General features: G+C 65.5%; 4 protein-coding genes across 6 annotated transcripts in view; 2 read left to right on the top strand and 2 right to left on the bottom strand.

The window, feature by feature from the left end:
* The window catches only part of ZNF710 (zinc finger protein 710), a 31,790-nt gene extending 29,262 nt beyond the window's left edge, over window positions 1–2,528 (bottom strand). The window contains exon 1 of one of the 2 annotated variants that reach the window (XM_080551582.1): window positions 682–2,528. The gene's annotated coding sequence lies outside the window, so the exon portion shown is untranslated. Of the gene's footprint in view, window positions 1–229; window positions 649–681 lie in introns of those variants that run through there. The other variant, XM_080551584.1, reaches the window with a different exon arrangement.
* A 2,129-nt stretch (window positions 2,529–4,657) lies between these two features.
* LOC308176204 (AP-3 complex subunit sigma-2) lies at window positions 4,658–11,901 on the top strand. Its single transcript, XM_080551616.1, has 6 exons — window positions 4,658–5,072; window positions 5,353–5,444; window positions 5,532–5,643; window positions 7,107–7,178; window positions 10,325–10,432; window positions 11,113–11,901. The coding sequence occupies exons 1-6, from the start codon at window positions 5,004–5,006 to the stop codon at window positions 11,239–11,241; spliced, it is 582 nt and encodes a 193-aa protein (XP_080407742.1). The 5' UTR covers window positions 4,658–5,003; the 3' UTR covers window positions 11,242–11,901.
* Window positions 11,902–12,587: 686 nt separating this feature from the next.
* ANPEP (alanyl aminopeptidase, membrane) lies at window positions 12,588–21,866 on the top strand. Of its 2 annotated transcripts, none has more exons than XM_080551574.1 (21): window positions 12,588–12,920; window positions 15,853–16,790; window positions 16,988–17,130; window positions 17,207–17,343; window positions 17,421–17,547; window positions 17,691–17,845; window positions 17,919–18,032; window positions 18,196–18,339; window positions 18,460–18,525; window positions 18,674–18,739; window positions 18,945–19,117; window positions 19,215–19,291; window positions 19,410–19,543; window positions 19,642–19,697; window positions 19,793–19,940; window positions 20,082–20,173; window positions 20,356–20,466; window positions 20,545–20,712; window positions 20,787–20,927; window positions 21,075–21,156; window positions 21,419–21,866. In XM_080551574.1, exons 2-21 carry the CDS (start codon window positions 16,174–16,176, stop codon window positions 21,569–21,571), a joined length of 2,904 nt encoding a protein of 967 aa, XP_080407700.1. In that variant the 5' UTR covers window positions 12,588–12,920; window positions 15,853–16,173; the 3' UTR covers window positions 21,572–21,866. The 2 variants fall into 2 exon arrangements, with proteins under 2 accessions (XP_080407700.1, XP_080407699.1); XM_080551573.1 differs by having other exon boundaries at window positions 12,588–14,122.
* On the bottom strand, window positions 21,525–26,150 carry LOC308176198 (uncharacterized protein). The gene is made up of 3 exons (XM_080551603.1): window positions 26,017–26,150; window positions 23,033–25,770; window positions 21,525–22,662 (listed from the first exon to the last, which is right to left on the bottom strand). The coding sequence occupies exons 2-3, from the start codon at window positions 24,083–24,085 to the stop codon at window positions 22,561–22,563; spliced, it is 1,155 nt and encodes a 384-aa protein (XP_080407729.1). The 5' UTR covers window positions 24,086–25,770; window positions 26,017–26,150; the 3' UTR covers window positions 21,525–22,560.
* Window positions 26,151–26,939: the final 789 nt, after the last annotated feature.

Below are 26,939 nucleotides of genomic sequence, written 5' to 3'. Positions count from 1 at the left end.
GTGTCACCGCAGCCGCTCGCTCACTGCCCCTCCTCAAAGGAACGGGGAGAAGGTACGATGGAAAAGGGCTTCAGGGTTGAGATAAGGACAGGGAGATTGCTCACCAATTACTGTCACGGGCAAACCAAACTCAGCATAGGGAGATTACTGTAATTTATTGCCTATTACTAACAGACGAGTGTGGTGAGAAACTAAAAGCAAAGTACTCCCCCCCATCCATCCATCCTACCTCCTCTCCCCGAGTAGTGCAGGGGAACGGGGATTACAGCCAGCCCGTAACACTTCATCTGCCGCTCCTTCACGGTCCCTCACTGCCCCTGCTCCATGTGGAGTCCCTCCCACAGGATGCCGTCCTTCCCACACTGAGCCTGCAGGGACTGCCCACAGGCAGCAGCTCTTCAAGAACTACTCCCACATGGCTCCGTACCACAGGATTCATCCGTCAGGAGCAAACTGCTCCAGCACAGGTCCCCCATGGGCAGTAGCTCCCCCCAGACCCCCTGCTCCTGCGTGGGCTCCTCTCCACGGGCTGCAGCTCTGGCCTGGGGCCTGCTCCTGCAGGGGCTCTCCATGGGCTGCAGCCTCCTCCAGGCCACATCCACCTACTCCACCGGGGGCTCCTCCACTACAGGAGAACTTCTGCTCTGGTGCCTGGAGCACCTCCTGCCCTCTTTCACTGACCTTCATGTCTGCGGGATTGTTTCTCACTTCTGCCTCCCAGCTGCTCTTGTGTGGCATTTTCTTCTCCTCCATGTCTTAACCACACTCTCACAGAGGCCCAAGCAGCATCGCTCGTTGGCTGAGGTCTAGCCAGGAGCGGGTCCCCTTTGGAGCTGTCTGGAGCTGGCTCTGACCTCATGGGGGGCAGCTGCTGGGCTCTGCTGGCGGGAGGCACTCCTGCTGTCCCTCGGACATAGCACTCTGGCCTTGGCACCCCAGCGCACGGCGGCGATGCCTCAGCCAATGGCAAACCGCAGCCATGAGCCTTGCAGGAGCCTCGCAGCCTCAGCCAATCAAAACGCGCAGATATGATTCGTCATCAGGCCCGTAGCCACAGCCAATCAAAACGTGCGGATATGATCCCGTATCAGCCTCTCTGCATCAGCCAATCAAATCTTGCGGTTATGATCCTTGCAGCAACCTGCCCATCTCAGCCAATCAAATCGGGCAGATGTGACCTTTGCACTAGCTTTGCAGCCTCAGCCAATCAAAACATGCAGACACGATCCTTCGGGCAGCCCAGAAGCCTCAGCCAATCAAAACTAGCAGCCATTATCCGTGTGGCAGCCTCGCAGCCACAGCCAGTCAAAGCATGCGGACACGAAGCTCACAGGAGGCTCGTGCTGTCAGCCAATCACAGCTGGCTGCCACAATGCCTGGGGTGGCTGAGCAGCCTCAGCCAATCACCTTGTGCAGACGTGAGCCTTGCCTTGCTCCCAGGCTCAGCCAGTCCAAACGTGTCGACATGGCTCTCCAGCAGGCTCACACCTCAGCCAGCCACGGCTCAAGGCCATGGCCCCTGGAGGAAGAAAGCAGCCACAACCCTCCCAGCCTCAGCCAATCAAAACCCGCAGACATGATGCTTGCAGCACCTCCGCAGCCTCAGATAATGGCGTCTCGAACAAAACGATGATGTCAGCAGACCCACAGCCCCAGGTAACCACAACGCGTGGACACGCTGCTTGCAGTGCCCTTGCAGCCTCAGCCAATCCAAATCCGCAGACACAATTCTTCAGCAGCCTCTCAGGCTCAGCCAATCAGAACTCGGGGGCATGACCAGGGGGTGAGGAGAGCAGCCTCAGCCAATCACAGCTTGCGGACATGATGCTCGCGGCAGCCCGGCAGGCTCAGCCAATCAAACAGCACGAACTCGGCTCTTCAGCAGGCTTGCAGCCTCAACCAATCAGAACGTGCAGACACGATCCTTGCCGCAGCCTGACATTCTGCGCCGACCACAACGTGCAGATGGGATTCTCCAGCAGCCTTGAAGCCTCAGCCAATGAAAAAGCGTGAACGTGATTCTTCTGCAGGCTCACAGCCTCAGCCAATCACAACGAGCGGACATGATCCTTGCAGCAGCCTTACAGCCTCAGCCCATGGTGTTTTGTGGGCATGATTCTTCAGCAGCCTCGGAAGCTCAGCCAATCAAAACTCATGGATATGATTCTTGTTTCAGGTTCACTGCATCAGTCAGTAAGAATTGGTGCACATGATGCTTGCAGCAGCCTCACAGGCTCAGACAATCGAAAAGTGCGGACACAATTCTTCTGCAGGCTCACAGCCTCAGCTGATCAAAACTCCCAGATACGATCCTTGCAGCAGCCTAGCAGCTTCATCCATTCAAAAGCAGTGGACATGATGCTTGCAGCACCTTCACAGCCTCAGTCAGTCAAAACTTGCAGACATGGTGCTTACAGAGACCTCCCTGCATCAACCAACCAAAATCTGCAGACACAATCCACGCAGTGGCCTTGCGACCTAAGCCAATAAAAAAGTACGGCTACATTCCTCAGCAGGCTTGCAGCCCCAGCCAATCAGAACTCAGGGACTTGAACTGTGTAAGGAGGATAGCAGCCTCAGCCAATCACAACGCACTACCGTGATCCTGTCAGCAGCCTCGCAGCCTCAGCCAATCCGAATGTGCACACGCGACTTGTCATCTGCCTTGCAGGTTCAGCCAATCAACACTTGCAGTCCTGATGCTCGCTGTAGCCTTGCAGCCTCAGCCAATCACAACTTGAGGACATGATTCCTGCGGCAGCTCCTCATGCTCAGACAACGTAGTCTTGCAGACATGGTGCTTGCAGCAGCCTCTCCACATCAACCAAACTGTGTAGACATGATCCCTGCAGCGGTCTCAAAGCCCGAGCCGATGAAAAAGTGTGGGTATGGTTGTTCAGCAGGCCTGCAGCCTCAGCCCATCGTAACTCAAGGACACAACGTGTGTAGGGAATAGCAGCCTCATCCAATCAGAAGCCGCGGATATGATCCTTGTAGGAAGATGCTAACCTCAGATCATCACAATACACGCTCACGATCCTTGCAGCAGCCTGGTAGCCTCGGCCAACCAACACCTGTGGACATGAAGCTTGTGGCAGCCTGGCAGGCTCAGCCAGTCAAAAAGCACAGACACGGTTCTTCAGCAGGCTCACAGCCGCAGCCGTCAGAACTGGTGGACATGATTCTTGCAGCTTCTTCACAGCCTCAGACCATGGCACCTTATGGACATGGTACTTACAGCACCGCCACCGCATCAACCCATCAGAACGTGCGAACATGATCCTTACAGCAGCCTCACAGCCCCAGCCACTCAAAATCTGCAGACACGATTCTTCAGCAGCCTTGAAGCCTCAGCCAATCAAAACCGGTGGACATGATCCTTGCAGCAGCCTCACAGCCTCAGCCAGCGGTGTCTTGCAGACCTGATTCTTCAGCAGTGTTGCAGGTTCAGGCAGTCACAACTCAGGGCCATGATCCTTGCATCACATTTGACGCACCAGCCAGTCCAAGCTCACAGACACGGTGCTTGCGGCAGCCTCTGTGCCTCAACCAATCACAGCGCGTATCCTCCCACCCGTGAGGCTGCCGATAGCAGCCTCAGCCAATCAACACTCACCGATGTGATCCTTGTAGGAAGGTGTTAGAATCGTGGAATCACAGAATGGTTTGGGTTGGAAAGGACCTAAAAAAATATCTAATTCCACCCCCCTGCCATGGGTAGGGCCCCCTGCCCCCAGCCCAGGCTGCCCCCAGCACCATCCAGTCTGGCCTTGGGCACTGCCAGGGATGGGGCCCCCACAGCTCCTCTGGGCAGCCTGTGCCTGTGCCTCACCGCCCTCTGAGTGAAGAATTTCTTCCCTATATCTAATGTAAATCTCCTCTCTTTTAGTTTGAAGCCATTACAAGCCAGTGGCCGTTGATGTGGTTTTCTCTGGTGAAATGGGCATGGGTTGTTCCTTTCACCACCATGCCCTATGGGGCATGCATGCCGCGGTTTCGGTGTTTCACTCTGGTGTCACCCTGGTGACAGGCACAGTGCTGGGGCAGGTCTGCACCCATGGGTGCAGGTGGCCCCTCCTGCAGAGCCTGGTGTCCTTTCTCCTGGATCTTTGCCATCTTGCCCCTCTTCAAATCAGCAGCGTTAAATCCTGGTCACAAACGAGGTTTTTGTATGAAGGCTGTAGCAAAGATGGCTTCTCTGTACCCAAGGTTATTTTATTCCCCTTTTCCCACCAAGCAATGATCTTTACGTTCCCTCTTTCTTCCATCGCACAGTGCACTGAATCCTTCTCGCAGCCCTTGATGTCCCTCCAGCCGTGACCGCCGTGCCATCCCTGTCTGTTAATCCCGGCCCCGTGCCCTTTGTCTCCCTCTGATTTTCTGGTGGGGAAGGCGCTCGGGCAGCTGGCACTGCCGGGGGCTGGTTCCTCCCCGTGACCCGACGGGCCGTGTTCCTTCACCGGTCTCAAAGTCGCTCAGCACGGGGGGGTCGCAGCCGGCGGCCGCCTTCCCGCGCACCTGGGTGCCGGGGCGAGCCGGGGCCCCGCCCACGACCCCCCCCCGAAGGGCGTGGCCAGCCGCACGGCCCCGCCCAGGCGCCCCCGCCCCGCCCGGTCGCCGCAGCCCCGTGGCGGTGGCGCCCCCTGGTGGCGCGGACGGGAGCAGCTGCGGGGCCCGCGGCCGTACCGGGCCGTACCGGGCCGTACCGGACCGGCTCGTGCCGGGCCGTGTGGGACCGTGCCGGGCCGCGCCGCGCCAGCCCTGGGCCGGCCGCAGGGGCCCAGCTCGCGGCCAGGGGGAGCGGCTGCGCTCGCGGCCCGTGCCGCGGGGGGGTCCGCGGGTTCCCGCTGAGCCCCCCCGGGGCGGGGGCGCGGGGACCCCGGGGCTCTGACCGCCGGGCCCGGAGCCGCCCCGCCGCCGCGTTTCCGGGGGCTTCCTGCGGGGGGGCCGCGGCCGCCGCCGGCCCCGTTCTGCTTCCGGCGCGTCCCGGGGCAGCCGCCGGGATGATCAACGCCGTCCTGGTGTTCAACAACCACGGCAAGCCGCGGCTCGTCCGCTTCTACCAGCACCTGGTGCGGGGCCGGGGGCGGGGGGCAGCGGGGCTCGGCTGGGGCTGGGGGCCCGGGGCAGCGGGGGCGGGCGGGGAGCGCTGGGTGCGCAGCCCCACGGCAGGGCCCGGGCCCGCAGGGGGTCCGGGCGGCGGCGGGGCTCCGGGCTCCGGGCTCCGAGCTCCGGGCTCCGTGCCCTCCCGGCCCTCCCGGCCCTCCCGGCCCCGCCGGCCCCGAGCAGCGCGGGCGCTCCGCCTCTCCCCGGGCCGCCGTTCCATGGCCGCCTGCCCTCGGCTCCCCGCAGGCGGAGGAGGTCCAGCAGCAGCTCATCCGGGAGACCTTCCACCTCGTGCTCAAGCGGGATGAGCACATCTGCAACTTCCTCGAGTGCGGCAGGTAACCGCCTGCCCCGTGGCGAGGGGGCGGCCCTGGGGGGCTCAGCCCCGGCCCCGCACCTGCAGCCCCTTGCCCGTGTCTCCGCAGCCTGTTCGGCGGCGCCGACTACAAGTTGATCTACCGGCACTACGCCACGCTGTACTTCGTGTTCTGCGTGGACTCCTCCGAGAGCGAGCTGGGCATCCTGGACCTCATCCAGGTCCGTCTGCGGGGGGACCCCGCTGCCAGGGGGTGGCCGCCGTGAGCGCGGGTGCGGCTGCTCAGCCCCCGGGTGCCTGGGCAGAGACCCTCGCCCGGAGCAGCTGGAGATGCTGTGATGGGCAGCGGGTGCTGCCAGCAGCGGGGACAGCGTGGGATGGTGTTCCCTGCCATGAGTCGTGCCCAGACCCTTCCTCCTGGGCTGGGTGCTGCAGGCGTGATGGGGCTGGATGCTGTGCACAAAGGCTGCGTCCCAGGGCAGTGCTGTGCCCGCACGGGGTGCAGCTGTGGCAGTGCTGGGGACACCCCTGGACCCTGAGTTGGGGTGCTGGTGCTGGCAGCACAGCGGTGCCCAGGTCCACAGGGAGCCCGGTGCCAGCGCAGTGACACCAGCACCGGGTGTCTGTGCCCTCGGCCTGTGCCTCTGTAGCAGCACCAGCACTCTGCTGGGCCCGGAGGGGGGTGCCTTCCCCCGTGTGCAGTCCCTGCTGGCCGGCCCGGCCTCCTCAGCATCCCCGTGGCACTTACACGTCTGAAACACGTCTGTGCATGGAAGTGACAGAAGCTGCTCTGTGAACGCAGCCAGGTGCTGCACGTGTTGGCTGACACACGGCTTGGAACTCGCCTGTGGGGAAACACTGGGGAAGTGCACCTCAATGAACGTATTATTCCTTTTTTTAAATCGTGTTCAAAACCTGCGTAGACTTCCAATGTGACCTTTGCTAAATCCAGCAGAGGCACACTGAGAGTGCTGGCGCAGCAGGCTGTGGGAGGATGCGTGCCGTGCCCGGATCAGCTGTTGTGGCTGCGCAGTTCCCAGAGCTCAGCCCCTTTCAGGCAGTTCCAGCCGGCTGCAGGCCTGCCCCGGGCACGGTGACCAGCCCTTGTCCCAGCTGGTGCCCGTGGCTGCAGTGGATCCAGGCACCAACACCTGGGTTTCTCCCCCAGAAAGGCCAAGTTCTGCATTTCGGTGCAGTTGTCCTTGTGCCAGGCCCTTTGAGCTTGGCCCTGGGTCAGATCCCTGCACCTGGATGTTCTGGGTGCCAGGGGCAGTACCAGGAACAGCAGAAGACAATAGCAGCCGGGTACAAAAATCTCTTCGGGGGAAGACTGCCTTTTGTTGTCCCAGCACCATCAGGCAGTGCCCCTGTAAAAGGCGTTTTCCTTGTCTGGCTGCACCCCACGCAGGTCTGCCCAGCCTGCTCTGTGCCACCCCTGTCCTACAGCTGTCCCTGGTGCTTCAGCTTTCCTGGGGCACGGCTCCTGGGGAGCCTTGGTCTGGGCAGGTGGGATTGTTGGGGGCGGGTGGGATTGTTGGGGGCGGGTGGGATTGTTGGGGGCGGGTGGGATTGCCAGGCCTTGGCCCTGGTTAGGCTGCCAAGAGCGATCTGATGCATTCTGGTCAGGGCCGTGGCTCTTTGTGGGTCCTGCTCTGCGCTGACCTTCCCTTTCCTCCCCCCTCAGGTGTTTGTGGAGACGCTGGACAAGTGCTTTGAGAACGTCTGCGAGCTGGACCTCATCTTCCACATGGACAAGGTGGGTTCCTGGCTTCTGCCTGCTCCACCAGCGCGTCCCTTGCCAGCCCCTCGCTGCTCCGCAGCCCTGCCCGCTGCAGTGCCCGCGGCCCCGAGTGCAGCGCCTGGCTCCAGGCCCGGGGGCTGTGCAGGGGCTGCCGCGAGCTCGGGGCTGCTGTGCCCGGAGTGAAACCCTGCTGGGGCCGCGTGCTCTGCTGCAGCGTGCCAGGGCCTTGTGCCTGAGGGCTGCTCCTGGGGGCTGCCCCTGGGCAGCAGGCTCCGTGCTGCGGCTTTGCTCCTCACCTTCCACAGGGACCGGCGCTGGCGGAGCTGCGCGCGGCTCTGGCTGTGTGCGGGCGTTTCGCCTTGTCTGCTGTGCTGCAGGACGCCATCTGGGGCCTCGTTAATGTTTCGGGGGAGTTGCAGGGGAAAAAAAAGGAGAAACAATGGAAGTATTTGGAATACAAAGTGTTTGGTAAACTTTCATTTGAGCCACAACCTCTAATGTTTCCTCTTTAGCTGGACAGAGCCTCTGGGCGGAAATGTCTTCTCTTTGATCGTCTCCTAGATGGAGCTGCAGATAGCAGGGTCTGTCCTTAGGGGAAGGAGGGTTAGTTGACGTGTGCTGGACTTGTGCTGCTGTTGATAAGGCTGTTCCTACTTTCTTGAAGACAAAACATGCCAACAAAAAAAAAGGAGTGAAAAATCGATAAGGCTGTAAAATGTTCCCTTCCTGTTGGTGATTCTAACTTAGGAACTGTCTGGCAGAGAAACAGAACTAGCAAATGTTCTTAGGTGACCTAAAGCAGCTGAATGTTCTAGCAACTGGTTAAGTAAGACTTTGACTTTTTTATTTGACTGGCTGTAAACTTTTAGAGATGTTACAAGGTTGATTATTTTGTCAGCAAAAGTGCTCTTATCAAAGCAAGCAAAAGAAGAGGGATAGTAAGGAAGATTGTAAGAGGAATTCAGGGAAGAAGTGATGACAGCCTCTGAAATCTAAGGCCACATCTTGGGTAGGGTGCACTTTCATTGACTTGTTTTGTGGCATGGCTGAGACCTGGCAGCTTTACACTGAATCAGCAACCTGCAGGCAGAAGAGGTTGCCCCGTTGCTCATGCGCTTAGCAGTAGCACGAACTGCCCTTCCTCCGAACCCTTTTGCCAAGCTGAGAGTTCAAAGGAGAGAGAAGTCAGGGAGGGTTTCTGATAGGGACAGTCCTGGGCTCAGCTTTCCCCAGGCTCGCCTGTTTGGCCTGTTTATATCCGGTGCTGTGCTCCCTTTGTTTCCCAGCCTTGACTTTGGTCCTTGGCCGCTATCGGCCTGCCCTCCTGTTTGGCCCTGCTGTCTTTCTGTGTTTGGCATTTGTTTGTTTCTGGGAGGTCGGGCACCTGCTGTCCAAGTGCTGGTGGCGGCGCAGCGCTGGGACGTGGGGCCCACGGCCGTGCCCGCTGCTCTCCCCGCTGCCCCTCGCACGCCCGGGCAGGGCTGCGTGCGGCCGGGTTCCCCCCGCTGCCGGGGCTTTGCCCTGGCAGGGGCTGCGCAGGAGCGGCCGGGCACCACGCTGCACAAATGCAGCACAAATTTTGTGAGTCCCTGACTAGAAGGGGTGAGGAATTAGGCTGACACCAACTGGAAAACGCTGGTTTGCTGAGCGGAGACTTTGGCTGAGAACGTGCTGAATGCAGCGGGTTCTGGCTGGGACTGGGGTGCGGATGCCCCGGGGCAGCAGCGCGGGGTCTGGGCCGTTGGAGCTGTGTTCGTGGCCCCCGGCCCTGCACAAGGGGAGGCTGCGGGCACAGAAGTCGTGGGGAGGCCCCGAGGAGGCTGCGGGATGGGGGGGTCTCACTGCCCAGCCCCTGCGCCTCGTGCATCAGAGGAGAACGTGAGCAGCGCCCAGCAGCTGCGAGCTCCCGGGGGGGACGCGGTTTGTTCAGGAAGCCCTGTGTTCAGTTTGGAAAACAAAAGGTTGTTGGGATTTCTGCCCTGCTGGTTTTGTTCCAATTTGGACTGAAGCCAGATCTTGAAGGAACAACATTTCCTGCATCCCAGATGCTCTCGGGTTGCGGGGAGCTGCCAGCGCCGTGCGGGTCGGTGTGTGCAGGGGGTGGGCACAAACCGGGACGGTGCTGAGGGGGGTGCACGGAGGCAGCTGGGCTGCCGGGGTGTCCCGGGCAGGCTGGGCTGTGCCGGGCCCTCACCGTGCTGCTGCCAGCCTGGTCCCCTCGCCGTGCTGCTCCTGGCGCTGTCGGATCCAACAGAGCCGGCAGAGGGGCTGTGGGGGCACTGGGCCCGTGGCTCGCACAACGCTGGATTTTCCCCTCCTTGGGGAAGGGTTCTCAGTACTGTTTTGTTTTTCAGTGCATTGCTCTGGCAGTGTTTGTCGCACAATATTCGCAAGTGCAATCAGCCCTCGTGCAGCCATAAAACAATGTAATAACTTAACCATCTTCCAGGAATAGCATATTTTGCGGAAGTAACCAGAGAGCCATAAACTCGTTATCTGTGCTGGATGGCGCTGGAAGCTGCTGACTTAGCAGGAAAGCTGGTGCTGTGCGGGTTGGTGTAACCGAAGGTGTGTTGCAGCAGCACAGCACGTCCCAGCCCACCTGCGGCCCTTTTTTCTTCTTTTTCTCGGGTTGCGAACCAAGATGGGCCCTGTCCAGGGCTGTGTTTGTGGGGCATTGCTGGCGTCCTGGGGCTGGCGGGAGGCAGCAGCTCACAGCTCGGGGACTGCTCCGTCTTGTCCTTGGGCCTGGGTGACCCAGGGGAAGGAAGGGGACTCTCTTAACAGTTTTGTGCCTTGTGTGTGCGTGCCACAGCCCCATCTTTTCTAAGAGAAAGCAATGAAGCTGGGCTCTGCCTCTGGCCTGGCTTTCTGTGTAGAAGGACCTGGTCCTGGGAAGAAGCGGTGTGCTTGGAGGCTGCGGGGAGGCCCTGGGCGCCTGTCGGTGGATGAGGCTGCCCCTTTGTGAGGACGGGGCTGCCCTCTTGCCCTCGGAGCTCTGTGTACGGGGCTGTCAGGCCCGTGCTTTCTGGCTGAGAGGAGGAAGGAGCTGGGTTTGCCTCAGGTCGATGTCGTCCCCAGCGTGGCTTCCACGCCAGCCTGCCCCTGTGCCCCTCTGGCACAGTCACGGGCTGGGTTTGCAGCCTGCTCTTGTGTTCCAGGTTCACTACGTCCTGCAGGAGGTGGTGATAGGCGGCATGGTCCTGGAGACCAACATGAACGAGATCGTGGCGCAGGTAGAGGCCCAGAGCAAGCTGGAGAAGGCGGAGGTGAGTGGCGATGCCGCAGCTCTCTGGTGGGGCCTGCGGCAGGGACAGCCCGGGGCTTTGGGGGCGCGGGGAGATGTGCTCCGGTGTCGGCGTGGGGTGGCAGGAGGGCAAAACGTGTGCCCGTGCAAGGGGCTGGTGTCCTCCAGGCCGCGATGTGGGTGGGCGGCGTGCGGGGGCTGCCTCTGTGGGGCGAGAGGGGCTGGCGCGAGTGGGGTGCCCCCAGTGAACCCAGCCTCTGCCTGTGCACGTCCCCGGGGAGAGGGCTCGGGCACCGCTTCCCGAGCTGTGCTCCGTGTTTGGGAGCGCAGGGAGCAGCCCGAGCACGGCTATCACCGCTCCTGTCAAGGTTAATAACGTGAGGCAGTGAAAAGTTTATGGCCCCTGTTTGCACTGTCATTGTGAAGACGTGGCCGTGATGTGATAGCAGGAAGTGAGAAGCTGCGCGGCCCCTGCCTCCGCAGATAGCCTGCTGTCAGCGGCGTCCGAGCCTCGGGGGGGGCTGCAGCTTGGGCGTGAGCCCTTCCCGGCAGGCTCGGGGCAGGGCTGCGGGCGTTGGGCTGCGTGTGCTGCGTGTGCTGCGTGCGCCGTGCTGCAGGCGTTGGGCTGCGTGTGCTGGGCTGGGTGTGCTGCGCTGCGGGGGCAGCGGGGCTGAGCGCTCACCGCTCCCCTCTCGCCTGCAGGGAGGCCTCTCGGCCGCTCCGTCCCGTGCCGTCTCGGCCGTGAAGAACATCAACCTGCCAGAGATCCCTCGCAACATCAACATCGGAGACATCAACATCAAAGTGCCCAGCCTGTCCCAGTTCATGTGAGAGGCGCGAGGCGAGGAGGGACCACGGCCTGGGCTCGCTCTGGCAGGGGGGAGCCGGTGTCTGCTGGGCTCCCCGTGCCTGCCCGCGGCTGGCAGAGCGCAGAGAGCAGCGTTGGGGCCCAACAAGAGCAGAGCGGTGTCTGTCACCCTGGGCACTGAGCTGAGCCGTGCCCTCTGGTCACCCAACAAGGGTGGCTCTTCTTCCGTGTCCCCCCTCCACGGTGGATGTGCAGCCTCTCCTCGCTCTGTGCTGGGCAGAGCCGAGTCCTGCCGCTCCGAGCGCTTCTTGGGATCGTTCCTTGCCAAAGCACCCCTGTAGCTGATGGCTCCAGGAGGAGCCGTAGGTTGTCCTGCTTCTCTGCCCTCCCTGGGCTGGATGGCTCCGTGCCGTGCCTGGTGGCTCCGTGCCCACTCTGGGCCAGCTCAGTGGGATCAGGCCCCAAGTGGCCTGGTCGGGGCAGCACGGAGGCACCCGCTGGGCAGGGGCACGGCGTCGGGAGCGGAGGGCGTTGGGGAGCTGCACGCTGCCTCCGGGGCCCCTGCCGAACGCTGTGGGGGGCCGGGTGGAACCTGTCCGCATGCCCCTGCCGCGCCCAGGACACGTGCACGCGTGCGCTGAGAGCATGTCCTTCCTCCTAATAAACCACTGTGAGAACCCGTGTCTGGTGGGTGCTGCTGGCCTGGCTGGACAGGGATGCGGGGCCGGGGGCTCCGTGCAGCTCTGCCCGGGGGGCTCCTGGCTGGCAGAGGCTGCTGGCGGCGTGATGGGGGCCTGGGGTGCTGCCCGCTGGAGTGCTGCGTCCCCGCAGCAGGTGGGGGTGTGGGATGGCCACGCCGTGGGGCCGGGACAGTGGTGTCCCCTGCTCGGGGCCTTGGGCAGCTGGGCCCCCAGCCCGTGCCCTGCCCGCTGCCCTCCTGCCGGCCTCCCTGCCTTCTTTGCCGCGGAGCATCCCCATCCCCAAACCCCACAGCTGTGGCTGGGTGCTGGCGAGGAAGGGAAGGTGGCAGCCACATCTCTGCTCGGCGGTACCCCGTGCCCCCGGCTCCCCCCCGGCCCACCAGCCACCAAGATCCGGGCTGGCGCGGGGGCCCCTTCCTGTCCTGTTTCCCTCCTGCCTGCCCTGGGCCAGCTGCGCTCCTGCGGGCTCTGCCTCCACTTCCCCTGGCAGGGAAACGGTGACTCTGCTTGGAAGGAATTTTCCTGCTGTCTCCCCTCTCTGCGACTTAACCCTTCCCCAGCTGGCCAGCGTACGCCCCAGCAGCTCGCGAGGTCACCGAGCTGGGCAGCTGTTTCTTCACTGCTGCCAGCCCTCCTCCTCCTCCTTCTCCTCCCAGCAGCTGCTGCAGCCACGAGCGGTGCGGCGGGACGTGTCGGGGTGGGACGTGTTGCGGGCTGGGACAGGGCAGCGAGGGGCTCAGCGTGGTGCCGCCGTGCTCCAGGCAGCCCGGGCAGGGGGGGAAGGGGGCGATGGGCAGGCAGCCCCGGCTGCACTGGGCCGTGCCCGCGCCCCAGCCCGGTGCCGTGGTGGTCAGCAGCGCGTGCCTGGCCACACGTGACGGTGAGACGTTCGGGCACCTCCGGTAACAGCTCCGTCCTCGCCACCCTTTCCTGTGTCCCACCAGAGCATCAGCCCCGTGGGGCTGCACGACGCCGAGGGCCGTGGAGGGTGCTGCGGCTGGGTGAGTCCGGCTGCTCCCTTGTCCCTGTTGCGTGCAGGGCTGGGCAGGGAGAACGGGGTGGGCCAAGCCCCCGGCCCCCTCCCAGGAGGGCTGCAGCCCTGAGCCCAGCAGCGTGGGGACAGCCCCGGCTGGGTTGGGGCAGGGGTGGCCCTGCGAGAGGAGAGACCTCACTCCCGCTGCCTGGGGCAGGGCTGCAGCACAGTGCGAGGCGAGAGCCGGGGCTGGCCCCCAGCCCCTTGGCCCTGGGAGGCTGCTGGGGGCTGGCCCGTCCCCGGCCAGGCTTTGGCACTGACGAGTTTCTGGGTTCCCCTGAACTCAGCCGGGGCTTGCTGTTGGGAGCACGTCCCCCTGCCCTGGCCTCCCTCCCTGGCAGTGCGATGGGGGGCAGCAGGATGGAGCCTGGCACGTGCCCAGCCCTTCCGCAGGCACCTGCACACCCTCGACAGGAGTGTTTAACCTCTCCCTGCCACGGACAGGGTGAGACTTCTGCCCCCATCCTGCAGGGACGATGTTCCCGGGGTGCCCAGGTGCACTGCGTGCCGAGGGGTGCACAGCCAGGCTGTCGCTGCTGGCAGGTGGTGGCTTGTCCCCTGGTGGCTTGTCCCCTTCCTTGTTACCCCCAGGGACGAGTGTGCTGGCAAAGGCCGGTGTGAGGGAGGGGACACTCGGCAGGGTGCTGGGGGCTCTGGGGGCTGGGCAGACAGGGGCGTTTTGTCCCTGGCAGCGGGGCACTGGGGTGCCCAGGCTGTGCACCGCTGGTGGGCAGCCTCCTCCAAGCAGTGCCTTCCTGATGGGGCAGTGGTGGCCGAGGTGGGGCCTGCAGCTTGGTGGCATCCCCGTCTGCCCTGGGGGGCCTCGGTCTGCCCAGGCCCGGCAGCGCCTTCCCCAGACAGCGGTGCCTCGCCCTGTCCCCGTGCCGGTGCTGTGCCGGACAGCCCTGGCTCCCCGGCTGGGCTCTGTGCCGCAGCCCCCCTGCACCATGCCGTGGCCCCCCAGCCCTCCGGGTAGGGGCGGCCAGCAGCCCAGGGGTTAAGGTGCCGAGGAATGGTTCAGGTTACTTCCCTTGGAGAATGAGGAGGAAACTTTCCTTCCTACTGGCGCCTGAACTAGCGGAGCAGAGAGCCGAGCGCTGGGCGCCTCGATGGCAACGGGGCAGGCGGGAGCCCCGGCGCCTGCTGCACCCCACGGCTGAGCGCAGGAAGGTGGGTGCTGGGCAGACCCCGCAGCCACTGCTCCTGGGGCTGGGGGCCTGCCTGGGGCATCTGTGGGCTGTGCTGGGGGACGAGGGGCTGTGCACACGCAGGGGCAACAGCGGGACCGTGGCGTGTGGGACGGGGTCTGGCGGCGTGCTCGGGGCTGTGGCGCTCATGTGCGTGGGGGCTGCGGAGCACATATGTGATGGAGGGGCTCCGGGGGTGTGAGGGGTTATGGAGTGAGCGTGCGGCTCAGGAGAGCTACGGGGAGCAGGGAGCTGCGTGTGCACCGTGGGGCTGGAGGTGGTGGGCAGGGAGCACCCGACGCCGGTGCCCGCCGGTGGGACTCCGGGCACGGGACGAGGGCGTGCGCTGTCTGCGGGGACCCCTGTGGAGGTGGGGGCTCTGCGGGGAGGCTGGGGGCTGCGAGCCTGCGTGTGCTGGGGTGGGGGAGATGGAGCAGGGGGTGGTGTGGGGCGGTGCAGGCGGCTGTGCCGGGCTGGGAGCGGTGTGTCGGGGGGGCTGCTGTCGGTGGGTGAGAAGTACGTGGGGTTGGGCGCTGGGGTCTGCGTGGGGGAGCCGGCTCTGCAAGGGCACAGAACAGCGGTGGGCGTGCGGGGCCCCCCCCAGTCTCCAGGGTGCCATCCCAGCCATGGCTTGGGGTATGTTGTCTCCCAAACCCAGTTCCCAAAGCAAGGTCAGGGGCCTGGCTGTGCTACAGGCAGTGGAGGCTGCCCAGACTGCGGGGCCAGTGGGGCTGTGCGGGGCAGGGAATGGCCGGGGACGCTGCAGCCTCCCAGGGCTGCTCTGCCAGCTGCAGCGATGCTGGGTGCATCTGGGTGCTGATGGGGACAGGGCGCAGTTCCCCAAGGACACCTCTCACCCTCTTCCCCAGTCTGCCCCTTGCCCCGTTGTGCCTGCTGCCAGCAGAACCAGCCCAGGTCAACACCGCTGGAGGAGTCAGACCCTGGGAAGTTTCTGTTCCCAGCGTGAGAAGCACAGCGTTTCCTCTCCCCACCCCACCCCACATGGGGACTTTACTCCTTTGCTTTCTGCTGTGCCCACAGAAACCTCTGGCAGAAGGCAGTGGGGTACGGCCTGGGGGCCTGGGGCTGCTCTCCCCTGTGAGGGCAGAGCCTGGGGGACAGTGCACAGGAGAAGTGTGTGCCCCTGCCCCATGCACCAGCACGTCCAGCCCTGGCGCCTTTGCTTGGCTCCCAGCCAGGGCCCCTGCTGGGGAGTGCAGGGGAGGCTGAGCCCCCAGGACCCCCAGCTGTGTGCTGTGTTGGGACCCCCAGCTCGCAGAGCACGCAGGATGCTGGGCGCCCTGCAGCCGGCCGCAGTGGGCACGTGCCAACCTCTGCTGGGTTCATGGTGCTGGAGTTTGAACTCCCAGTGCACACCAGTTAATGCAAACCTGGACTTTGAGAGGGCTGTAGGCAGGGCGGGTTCCTCCTGAGCACGGTCCTGGGCTTCCAGTCCCGCACCACTGCGGACCCCCGGTCTGCAGCGCTGCGCCCTCCTGCTTCTCCCTGCCGGTGTGGGGAGCCCCAGCTGGCTGTGCCCGTGCCGGGGGGCCGATGCCGGCTCCCACCCCTCTGTGCTTGCAGACCCTGCCACTTGAGGGTGAACGGTGCGATGCTGAGCAAGGGCCTGGGCTTGGTACTGGGGCTCCCTGCCCTGTGGCAAGGCGGGGACGTGGCCACCGGCTGTGACCCAGCTCTGTCCTCCTTTTGCAGGGCCAGGCCAGTGCCCGGGAGGGACGCCAGGAGCCCTGGCCTGCAGCTGTGCCCCCTCCCGTGCTGCCCATCCCTGCTGATGCAATCCTGAGCTCCCCGTTTCACCCCAGCTGCAGCAGCACTTGGGATTAGCGCTCCTGCAGGGCTGGGAGGTGGGCGGGCAGAAAGCTCATCCCAGGGGCTTGTCACCACCCCGAGCCTCATGGTTGTTTAATCCTTCACCCATTAACTTGGACTAATAAACCCCGGGGGAGCGAGAGGCTAAAAGCCGTGCCAGCTGGGCAAAGCTTCCTCTGTGAGCACAGCTCCTGCAGCCCCGCCATGGCGGCCGGCTTCTTCATCAGCAAGGCCGTGGGCATCGCGGGCATCGTGCTGGCCCTGGGGGCTGTGGCCACCATCATCGCGCTGTCGGTGGTGTACGCCCAGGAGAAGAACAAGACATCAGGCTCTGGCGGTGACACCACCACCACCACCACCACCACTGCCACCATCACCTCCTTGGCTCCTAACACCACCGCTGCCCCCAACAACCCCTGGAACCGGTGGCGGCTGCCAACAACGCTGAAGCCTGAGCTCTACGAGGTGACCCTGCAGCCCTTCCTGAAGCCCGATAACAACAACATGTACATCTTCAAGGGCAACAGCAGCGTGACCTTTCTCTGCGAGGAAGCCACCGACCTCATCATCATCCACAGCAACAAGCTGAACTACACCCTGCAGGGGAATTTCCACACCTCGCTGCAGGCGGTGAACGGCTCTAACGCACCCGCCATCACCCAGACCTGGCTGGAGACCACCACCCAGTACCTGGTGGTGCAGTTGGCCGCCCCACTGCAGAAGGGCCAGAGCTACAGGCTCTTCAGCATCTTCACGGGGGAGCTGGCTGACGACCTGGCGGGCTTCTACCGCAGCGAATATGTGGAAGGAAATGTCACCAAGTAGGTGGGGGGCATGGCAGGGGGGTGGCTGTGGGTGCTGGGGAGCCCATGCCTGCATGCACCATGGGCGCAGGGTGCTTCTGCACGCCACCCTGAGCGGGCAGGGTGTGGGGTGAGCGGAGGGACCCCATCTCCCTGCAGGGTGCAGAGGGGCCAGAGACCCCAGGCGCTGCGGTGCTGACACGATTTTCTCGCAGGGTTGTGGCCACCACACAGATGCAGGCACCCGATGCGCGGAAAGCCTTCCCCTGCTTTGATGAGCCGGCCATGAAAGCCAACTTCACAGTCACGCTGATCCACCCCTCCGACCACAAGGCGATTTCCAACATGCCCACCGAGAGTGAGTGGGGCAGGGGGAGCCTGGTGCCGGGGCGGGCAGGCGGGCGGGCTGACACGCGTCCCTCTGCTCCTCGCAGGCACCCAGCAGGTGCAGATAGGAGGCGAGAGCTGGAACGTCACTAAATTCTTGACCACTCCTAAAATGTCCACCTACCTGCTGGCCTTCATCGTCAGCCAGTTTGACTATGTGTACAACGACTCGGGGAAAGTGCTGGTAAGCTGGGCACGGACACCCTGCACCCAGGGCAGAGCCCGGGCAGCGCCTGAGCCCGGCACCGTCTCTCCTCTCAGATCCGCATCTGGGGCCGCCCCGAAGCCATTAAGGAGAACCAGGGTGCCTACGCGCTCCAGGTGACTGGGCCTATCCTCAGCTTCTTCGAGCAGCACTACAACACGCCGTACCCGCTGCCCAAGTCCGGTGGGTGCTGGGGCAGCCGGGGCATTGGGACCAGGCTGGCGGGGCTGCAGCAGTGTGCGGGCGGCCGGGTCCTGCTGCTGGCTGCGGGGCAGGTGGCCGGTGCTGCTGGAGCAGCGCGCTGACAGCACCTCTCCATCCCCCAGACCAGGTCGGCCTCCCCGACTTCAACGCGGGCGCAATGGAGAACTGGGGGCTGGTGACCTACCGGGAGAACTCGCTGCTCTTTGACGACGCCTACTCCTCCATTAGCAACAAGGAGCGGGTGGTGACCGTCATCGCCCATGAACTGGCTCACCAGGTACCCGCCGGTCCCCCTGTCCGCCCCCACTGCCGGCGGTGCCCGGCCAACACAGTGCTCTGCTCCCCGGCAGTGGTTTGGGAACCTGGTGACGCTGCGGTGGTGGAACGACCTGTGGCTGAACGAGGGCTTTGCCTCCTACGTGGAATACCTGGGTGCCGACTCAGCGGAGCCCACCTGGAACATTGTGAGTGCTGGGGCCAGCGGGCACGGGCGTGGGACACGGGTATGGGGCGTGGGGCTCAGGCACGGGCACCTCTTGCTGCCCAGCGCCCCAGGGGCTGCCCTGCTGCAAGAGGGCTGCTGGGGCTGAGCAGGGCTGATGTGGGCGCTGGCGCTGACCCCTGCAGAAAGACCTGATGGTGCTGAACGAAGTCTACACGGTGATGGCGACCGACGCCCTGACCACATCCCACCCGCTCTCCTTCCGCGAGGATGAGATCAACACCCCGGCCCAGATCAGCGAGGTCTTCGACACCATCGCCTACAGCAAGGTGGGTGCTCAGCACACGCGCGAGCCCTGGGTGCAGGGGGCTGGGAGCGGGGGGGCTCGGGGCAGTGGCTGCGAGGAGGCACAGGGCTGCGCGCCCGGCTCTCACGCACCATGTCTGCAGGGAGCGTCGGTGCTGCGGATGCTCTCCGACTTCCTCACCGAGGACGTGTTCAAGGAGGGGCTGCAGGTGAGGATCTGCCGGTGCCGGCTGGACACCGGGCCCCTGTGCGGGGTGGGCGGCTTGGCAGGCAGCCTCATGGAAGCTGGTGCCTCCCTGGGCGCCTCCACCCGGCATCTGCCCCTGCCCACAAGTCTCTCCTGGTGCTCTCCCGCAGTCCTACCTCCACACCTACTCCTATGGAAACACCGTCTACACAGACCTGTGGGAGCACTTGCAACAGGTATGAGGGAGGTGGGCTGCTCTCAGCTGCCGCCTCAAACTCCCCCAGCCCCTTCCCTGCCGGGGCTGGGCAGGATGGGGTGCTGGGCACGCAGCTGCTGTGCCCTCGGCAAGGGAAGCAGCACCTGCTGAGCCCCATGCCACCAGCCCCTGTGTGGGGCCAGACCCCGTGGCAGCAGGGACCCACAGCCAACTTTTCCCCGCAGGCTGTCGATAAGAACAACGTCTTGTTGCCCGGCAATATCAGCACCATCATGGACCGCTGGACTCTGCAGATGGGCTTCCCTGTGGTGACTGTCAACACGCTCAGTGGCAGCATCCAGCAGAGCCACTTCCTTCTGGACCCCACCTCCAAGGTGGAGAGACCCTCCGAGTTCAAGTGAGTGGGGCTGCGGCAATAGTGCTGGGGGGCACAGAGGGACCGGGGGGTGCAGAGGGTGAGAAATTTCCCGCTGTCTTCCTGCTCCCTGGCACAGCTACACCTGGATTGTCCCCATCACCTGGATGACATCCACAACGAGCGGCAGCAGGTACTGGCTGGTGGACGTCTCAGGTACGGTGCTGGTGGGGTCTGGCTGTGGGGATCTTGCTGCCACCTCCCCTGCCCTGGTGGGTTTCGGGGCCTCCCCAGGTCACAGGGGAGAGCTGACCTCCCTCCTCTCCCCCTCCAGACACCAACTCCAGCTTCAAGGTGGACGGCTCCAACTGGCTCCTGCTGAACCTCAACGTCAGCGGCTATTTCCGCGTCAACTACAACCAGGAGAACTGGGACCAGCTCCTCCTGCAGCTCTCCAGTGACCACCTGGTACACGGCACTGGCTGGGCCATGGGCCGGGGGTGGGCGCCCACTCCACGCACCCCGTTCCAGGGCTACCCGGCAACACCGGCTCTGTTCTCCCCTAGGTCATCCCTGTGATCAACCGGGCGCAGATCATCGACGATGCTTTTAACCTGGCCAGGTGAGCGGCACGGCAGGGCAGGGATGAGAGGCACGGGCAGCGGGGCCGCGTGGCGCAGGGCTGGGGATCTTCACGCTGCCCTGTCCCTGCTGCAGGGCCAAGTACATCGACGTGACGCTGGCCTTGAACACCACGCAGTTCCTGGGGCAGGAGACGGCGTACATGCCCTGGCAGGCGGCGCTCAACAACCTGCAGTACTTCCAGCTGATGTTCGACCGCAGCGAGGTGTTCGGGGTGATGAAGGTGAGCTGTGCCGCCCGCCGGGGGGGGCGCAGGGCAGACCCCGCGCTGTGGGACGGGGACTGAGGGCTGGGTCTGCACCCGGGGCTGGGGTGCGGGATGCTGCTGGTGCTGCCCCGCACTGACCTCCTGCCTGCCCTGCAGAAATACATCCAGAAGCAGGTGAAGCCCCTCTTCGAATACTACAAGAACGTCACCGGCAACTGGACCAAGATCCCCGATGGCCTGATGGACCAGTGAGTGTCACACGGCTCCGCTGCCTGGCCAGGCCCCTGGGATCTCCCCAGGCGCACCAGGGTGCTCACCCCCAGCGTGTGCAGGGAGGAGGCGCAGGGTCCTGCCCGTGGCCTGGCACTGGCTGGTTGGTGTCTGGCTTCCACGTGCCCGTCCCCAGCCCCATGGGCTCCTCTCCTTCCAGGTACAATGAGATCATTGCCATCAGCACAGCCTGCTCCTACGGCGTCCCTGAGTGCCAGGAGCTGGCCACCAGTCTCTTCAAGGAGTGGCAGAATAACTCCACCAACAACCCGTGAGTCCCTGGGGTGCCCCCACGGCTGGGCTGGGCATGGCGAGGGCTCCCCGTCTGAGACGGCTCTTTCCCCTGCAGCATCACCCCGAACCTGCGCTCCGCCATCTACTGCAGCGCGGTGGCCACGGGCGGTCAGGAGGCCTGGGACTTCATGTGGGACAGGTTCCGCGAGGCCACCATCGTGTCCGAGGCCGACAAGATCCGCACGGCTCTCGCCTGCAGCACTGAGACCTGGATCCTCCAGCGGTGGGTGCAGAGGCCAGGGCGAGGGCCAGGGCCCTGCTTGCACAGCCCCTCACCCGGCGGCTCCCCCCCCCCAGGTACCTGCAGTACACCATCGACCCCACCAAGATCCGCAAGCAGGATGCCACCTCCACCATCAACAGCATCGCCAGCAACGTGGTGGGGCAGCCCCTGGCCTGGGACTTCATCCGCAGCAACTGGAAGCTTCTTTTTGGCCAGTGAGCACCACATGGGGGCCGGGGGGGGGCAGAGGAGCTGGGAGCATCGGTGGGCTGCCTGTGCCCCCGGGGGTGGGGGCTCCGTCCCTTCCCCCTGCTTGTGCAGCCGGCAGCCCCCGGCTGAGCCGTCCCTCTCTGCTCTCCCAGGTACGGGGGCGGCTCCTTCTCCTTCTCCCGTCTGATCCTATCCGTGACCCAGCGGTTCTCCACGGAGTTTGAGCTGCAGCAGGTGAGGCTGGGCCCTGGCAGGGTCTGTGGGCGTGGGCGGCTGGCACCCAGGCTCCCCACGGCTAGGTCCCTCTCCATCCTGCCGCACCTTGCAGCCCGCCCGTTGCCGGCAGCCCCAGGGAGGGGACGGCTGCCCCTGCCCCTCGTGTGGCTGGGGGTCCGGGCAGCTGCTGCCCTGCCCTGAGCTGCCTGGCCCCATCGGGGGGGGGAGCACTCGCTGCGGGGGTCCCTGCACCAGTTCCAGCCCCTCTGTCCCCCTGCAGCTGGAGCAGTTCAAGGCAGACAACCAGGACGTCGGCTTCGGGTCGGGTACTCGCGCCCTGGAGCAGGCGCTGGAGAGGACAAGGACCAACATCAACTGGGTGAATGAGAACAAAGAGTCTGTGCTGGCCTGGTTCACGGAAAACTCCAGATAGCCACACCTGGCCCCGCACACCTTCCTGCCATGGGACAGGCGTGGGGGCTCGGCACGGCGCTCCTGCACCCGCTGCTCTCGGCGGCCACACTGGACACTCGCCCACTCCGGCCCCCTCCTGCGGCCACCCCAAAGCGCTTCTGCCCACGCCCCCGGGGCCAGCCCGTCCGCGTCCTCTGCTGCTCATGATGGGAATGGGCCCCAGCAGCGCCCAGCACCTGAATGATGGGCAGGGACGGGTGAGGGCGGGCGCTTGTGCCAAGCCTTAGCTCTTGTAAATAAAGGGATGCACGGGAGCTTTGGCAGAGGCTGTGGCAGCGGGGCGTGGGGGGCACGGGCTGGCCCGGGGGGCTGAGGGGGGGTGAGGCAGGAAACGTCCGGGACCCTGCAGAGCGTGAGGGAGTGGGGGGGCAGAGCCCCTGGGCATTAGGAGCCCGGTGCTAAGTGGCTCTGGGGGCTTTGCGACGCCAGCGCCCGGCCCCTCCGTCTGACGGCTGTGTGTGAGCTCTCCTGCTGCGCTCCCGGGGGGAGCAGCACAGACACAGCAGCCTGCGAGCCTCAGCCCCAAACCCTCCCTTGGGTCTTAGGCACAGAGAAGAGGTGGGACGTGGTGGGCAGGGGGGCACTGCCCTCACAGGGGGCAGCGGGGCTGGGGGAGGCGGTGGGCTGGGGAAGCCCGGGGTGGGGGGCCCCTCCGTCACCCCAGGGCATCTCTGGGGTGGGCTGGGACTGGGCATGAGTGTGTGTGGGGAGGGCGATGGCTGAGCTTTGCCCCTCCACAGCCCACCCTGGGGTGCCCCAAGCTCCTTCCCATGCTGGGGCACAGCACGTGGGATCCCCACAGTAACGAGGCAAGGCACCGTGGTGCACAGCAGCTTTAATGAGAAACAGCAGCTTTAATGAGGAGCCCTTCCCAAGCACCCCACGGCGCTCTGTGGCACCGCTGCGCCATGTCCCCCCCGCGCTTCCTCGCCAGCCGTGGGCACCGGATCAGCTCCACCACCCCCAGCACCGTGCTGGGGCGTAGCCAGTCAGGATGGGGGCTCCAGGAGTGTCGGAGGAGAGGAGCAAGTCTGGGGCTGGGCTGCCGAGCTGTGCAGAAAGAGCTGTCAGGGGAGCTGTGTGCGACACCACTGTGCCCCATGCCCATGCCCTGTGCCATGCGTCCTGGGCTGCCTCTCCAGTGGGCTCTACTTCTTTCTGCCCCCCACCCCCTAAATCAGTCACCCCACGCAGTCTCCCCAGTCATGGCACACGTACCATTGCTGGTGCACCTCTGCCTGCACTCTGCAGGAGCCTCATCCCATCCCGTCCTGTCCTGTCCCATCCCAACCCATCCCATCTCCACCCCACCCCACCCCATCCTGGGCTCTGCTGCCAGCCTGCTGGCCCCGTGTGGCGTGGTGCGGGAGCAGGGCTGTGCTGGTGCTCAGCCTGCGGGTGGGGAGGGAGTCATACGTACCTGGGAGCCAAGTGGGGGGGGGGCAGGGACCTCTGTGGCCGTCGATTCTGCCCTGGGAGGCTGGGCAGGGGCTGAGGGTTCCAAGCAGCAGGAGGGGACTGTCCCGGTGCCTGTGGCTGCTGCACAGCTCCAGGGTGGCTCCAGCGGGGTCACTGCTCCGAGGCTGCACAGCGGTGATGACCAGGACCCTGAGACTGAGCCAGGGGTCCCGTGCAGCTGAAGGGGGGTCTCCAACGCCGGGCCATAGGAGGGTGGCCACCAGGCCCCCGTCCCCATGTCGGGAGCCTCCTGCAGCGCCAGGGGGGTCTCCATCACGGGGGGTGACCCCCAGACCCCCGTGCCGGGGGGCGAAGCGTCCTGCGGGGCCGGTGCTGGGGGGGGCGGCCGAGGGCGCGGGGGCTGGCAGCAGCCCAGGCCCTGGGGGCAGAGGGGGCAGTGCCGGGGGGCCGCCCCCCGCCGCCGGGCCAGCGCCTCCTCGCTGAGCCCCAGCAGGGCCGAGAGGTGGGCGATGTAGCGGATGGCGAGGCGCAGGGTCTCGATCTTGGTGAGGCTCTGCCCGGCGGGCGCCAGCGCGGGCGGCAGGTAGTGCCGCAGCCGGTGCAGCGCCTGCGCCAGCCGCCTCATCCGCAGCTTCTCCCGCTCGCTGGCGCTCTGCCGTGGGCCCCCGGGACCCCCGGCACCCTTCCTGCCCACGCGGCCCCCCCACCGCCCCAGCTCGGCCCCGCTGCACGGTCTCTGGCCCCGCAGGGGGCACGGGGACGCGCTGGGGGGCTCCGCAGACAGGGCTGGGGAGGCGGCGGTGGCGAGGCCGCCGAGGCGGTGCCGGAGCAGGGCACGTCCCGCCGGGGGCTGCAGGCCCTGGGGCAGGAGTGGGGCTGGGGACCCGGCCATGGCTGGGGTCCTCTCTGTCGCCCGCGTCTGGGGGCACCCCGGCAGCCCCGGCTTTATGTGGGTCCGGGGTGCGAAGTGACACCTTTGTGGCCACCCGGAGGTGTCAAAACCTACAGAGTGCAGGCTGGGGCCGGACCAGGAGCCTGGGAAAGCCAGACCCATTTGTGGAGGTGTCAGTTCTGACTCCTCTGGCCCTTAATTGGCACTGCCCGGTGCTGGGAAGTGTGCAGGGACCAATTCACACGGTCGTGAGAGATGCTAACGTGCCGACCAGCCCTGCCAGCGCCCGCACCGCCCCGTGTGTCAGCTCTGCCCGGCCAGCTGTGCTGCAAGGGGCAGCGGGGACTTGAACTTCTACCGCAGGACACCCCCGGTGCTGCCCCTGCCCCTCTGCACAGCTCCCAGCTCTGAGGTCTGCGTGTCCTGGGTGCGCTTCCACCCCCGAATGACTGCCGTGATGGGCAGGAGGACGCAGGGGTGCTCAGCTAGGCGGGTGCCCAGCCAGGCTGGTGTGTCTGGCAGTCCCCTGTGCCCCCTTCCTGGTCGAGGCTCCTGGCCCCCAGCCCTGGCCAAGCTCCATCCCTGTGCCCTCGCCACGGCTGCCCTGCTGCGCTCCATCAGCACGGGCTGGGGGGGTGACCCCAGCTCCCCCAGGGAGGGGTCGTGGGCGCTGCCCCATGGGGGGGCTCTGACCCCACGCCCAGCGCTGCCGTGGCACAGCCGCGCTTCAGCACTTGTCTAAACACGGAGGGAAGTGGGAAGTGACTGCCCAGCGGGGCCGCAGAACTCATTACCCAGGAGCTCATCAGCTAATGAGAAACAGGAGGGGGTCTGGGAATGGGAGGGGAGCAGGGAGCGGGGCGAGAGGCGCGCAGAGGGACGCGCAGGGAAGGGGCCGTGCCCCAGGCTGTGCCCATGGGTGCAGAGCCCTCCACTGAGCACCCCTCTGCGCTCCTTGGGCTGGATCCCCTGGCTCCCCCAAATGCCACAGACCCCACCGCAGCCCCAGCCCTGCGGACAGGCTCTTCGCGGCGCTGGGTGGCTGAGCACGGAGAGGTGCCGTGCATCCGGGTCGGCTGTGCCCCGGCATGCTTGGACCTCGGACGGGGCAGCAAAAGGGCGTTTCCTTCAGCGAGGGCAGAGGGGTTAATGACAATTAACTCCTCCGCAATTATCTTCTATGCCTGCGGTGTCTGCAGGGAGATAACTGCGCTTTTAATGCCGGCGCTGCCAAGCTGGGGTGGTGCAGGCGATGGGAGGTGGTCACCTGGAGGGGGCTCGGGGTGCAGCAGGTGCCGGGGTGCCCTGCAGCGAGGTGCCCCTGCGGTGCTGGGCTGCCGGGGGTGCCCCGGGGTGCACGTGGCTCCGAGCGGCACCGGGGCTGGGCACGAGGCGAGCTTGGTGCAGCGGGGCTGGAGGCGGGGGAGCGCCTGTCCTGGCACTGCTGGCACCGCCGAGCGCCTGGGCATGGTGGGACCCGCACGGCGTGGCTGGTGTAGGATGGAGATGCCCCTGCCCAGACCCTGCAGCTGCCGTGGGGCTGAGCCATGGGCCTGGCCCTGGCCATCGTGGTGAGGAGTGAGGAAATGCGGGGGCCAGCGGTGACCACTAAGCAGGACTTCTGTCATTGCCTCCATGCCGCTGCTTTTCCAAGGAAAATTTCATGACTTTCATGTGACCGTTGGGAACCAGAAGCCTGTTGGTGACAGAGCGCTGCCTCACCCGGCCCCATCGCCAGCACTGCCCTGGGGAGGGGTCGGCCCCGTGCCCCGCTGCTGGCTCCATGCCCTGTGCCCGGCACTGTGCCCCCTGCCTGGTGTTGCAGAGGGGCCTGGCACCCCCGGTGTCTGGGGGCTGTGCACCCCCGGTGTCTGGGGGCTGTGCACCCCGGGTGTTTGGGGGGGCTGTGCACCCCCGGTGCCTGGGGGCTGTGCACCCCCGGTGTCTGGGGGCTGTGCACCCCGGGTGTTTGGGGGGGCTGTGCACCCCCGGTGCCTGGGGGCTGTGCACCCCCGGTGTCTGGGGGCTGTGCACCCCAGGTGTTTGGGGGGGTTGTGCACCCCCGGTGCCTGGGGGCTGTGCACCCCCGGTGCCTGGGGGCTGTGCACACGGCTGTACCCCGTGCTGTGCATCCCAGTGCACGGCCTGGCTGTGCAGCCTGTGCTTCGGGGGCAGTGTGGCGGGGGGCTTGCAGCCCACGTCGGGATGCAGCTCTCCCCCCTGTCTTCCCCGGGCTCTCTCCCTGATCTGTTTTCCTTCCCGCGGCAGTGCCGGGTTTCCCTGGAAACCTTTACACCCGCAGGGAGCGACCCCTGCACAGGGCCTGGGAACGCGGCGGGGGGCCCCCTCCCAGCCCCCGGAGCCCCCGCCAGTGGCCCGGATGGGGCTGCATGTGCCGGGAAGGGCCAGGGACCCGTGGGGCTGCGCTCACTGCTGCTACCCCTGGGTGCTGCTCCCGGCAGGTGGGGAGCAGCACCTGGAGATTGCGGTCTGAGACTGGGCTCAGAGCTGCTGCAGAGTCTGGGGGAGCAGGGAGGGGTGCGGGGGGCAGCACAGGGGCCCCGCGCTGTCAGTCACAGCACCGGGGACTGCCGGGCACCAGGCCCTGGCAGGAGCTGGGCGGCTCTGTAGGCGTCAGGGCTCATTAGTGTGAGCATGTGAAATGCCATTAGCCAGGGCTGCGGGGGACCTGGCCAAAGCCCACTGCCGTGGCTGGCCATGGGGGGGGAGCAGGGCCCTGGCCCCCAGCCTGGCCGGTCACAGGGGAGCAGGGTGCGGGTGGGACGGCGCCTGGGGGTGCTGTGCTGCGCACCATGCTGCCCACCCAGGGACGTGCTGGGGACATGGGTATGGGCTGGCCCTGGTGCGACTGCAGCCTGCACCCCCCTGCAGACCCCCCCCTGCAGACCCCCCTACGCACATTCTGCTGCTGCCAGCACCGCTGCTGACCCTGCTGCCGGGCCCGTGCGGGTCCCAAGCTCACAAGGACTCCTCCAGCCGGTGCCGGTGCTGGTGC

Source organism: Anser brachyrhynchus (assembly GCF_964034855.1).
Source record: "Anser brachyrhynchus genome assembly, chromosome: 11".
In the NCBI taxonomy this organism is placed as follows: Eukaryota; Metazoa; Chordata; class Aves; order Anseriformes; family Anatidae; genus Anser; species Anser brachyrhynchus.
Note: the sequence above shows the minus strand (reverse complement) of the source record. Positions and strands in the feature narration are given on the sequence as shown.

Excerpts from the sequence above, each read along its gene's own strand:
- ANPEP (XM_080551574.1), top strand. The coding sequence starts at position 16,174 with ATGGCGGCCGGCTTCTTCATCAGCAAGGCCGTGGGCATCGCGGGCATC. Across the intron at positions 18,740-18,944 it reads TGTGGGAGCACTTGCAACAG|GCTGTCGATAAGAACAACGT; the intron begins GTATGAGGGAGG and ends TTTTCCCCGCAG. Across the intron at positions 20,928-21,074 it reads TGGAAGCTTCTTTTTGGCCA|GTACGGGGGCGGCTCCTTCT; the intron begins GTGAGCACCACA and ends CTGCTCTCCCAG.
- LOC308176198 (XM_080551603.1), bottom strand. The coding sequence starts at position 24,085 with ATGGGTCTGGCTTTCCCAGGCTCCTGGTCCGGCCCCAGCCTGCACTCT. Across the intron at positions 22,663-23,032 it reads CCCCCCCACTTGGCTCCCAG|CTCGGCAGCCCAGCCCCAGA; the intron begins GTACGTATGACT and ends CTTTCTGCACAG.
- LOC308176204 (XM_080551616.1), top strand. The coding sequence starts at position 5,004 with ATGATCAACGCCGTCCTGGTGTTCAACAACCACGGCAAGCCGCGGCTC. Across the intron at positions 5,073-5,352 it reads TCCGCTTCTACCAGCACCTG|GCGGAGGAGGTCCAGCAGCA; the intron begins GTGCGGGGCCGG and ends GGCTCCCCGCAG. Across the intron at positions 10,433-11,112 it reads GCAAGCTGGAGAAGGCGGAG|GGAGGCCTCTCGGCCGCTCC; the intron begins GTGAGTGGCGAT and ends TCTCGCCTGCAG.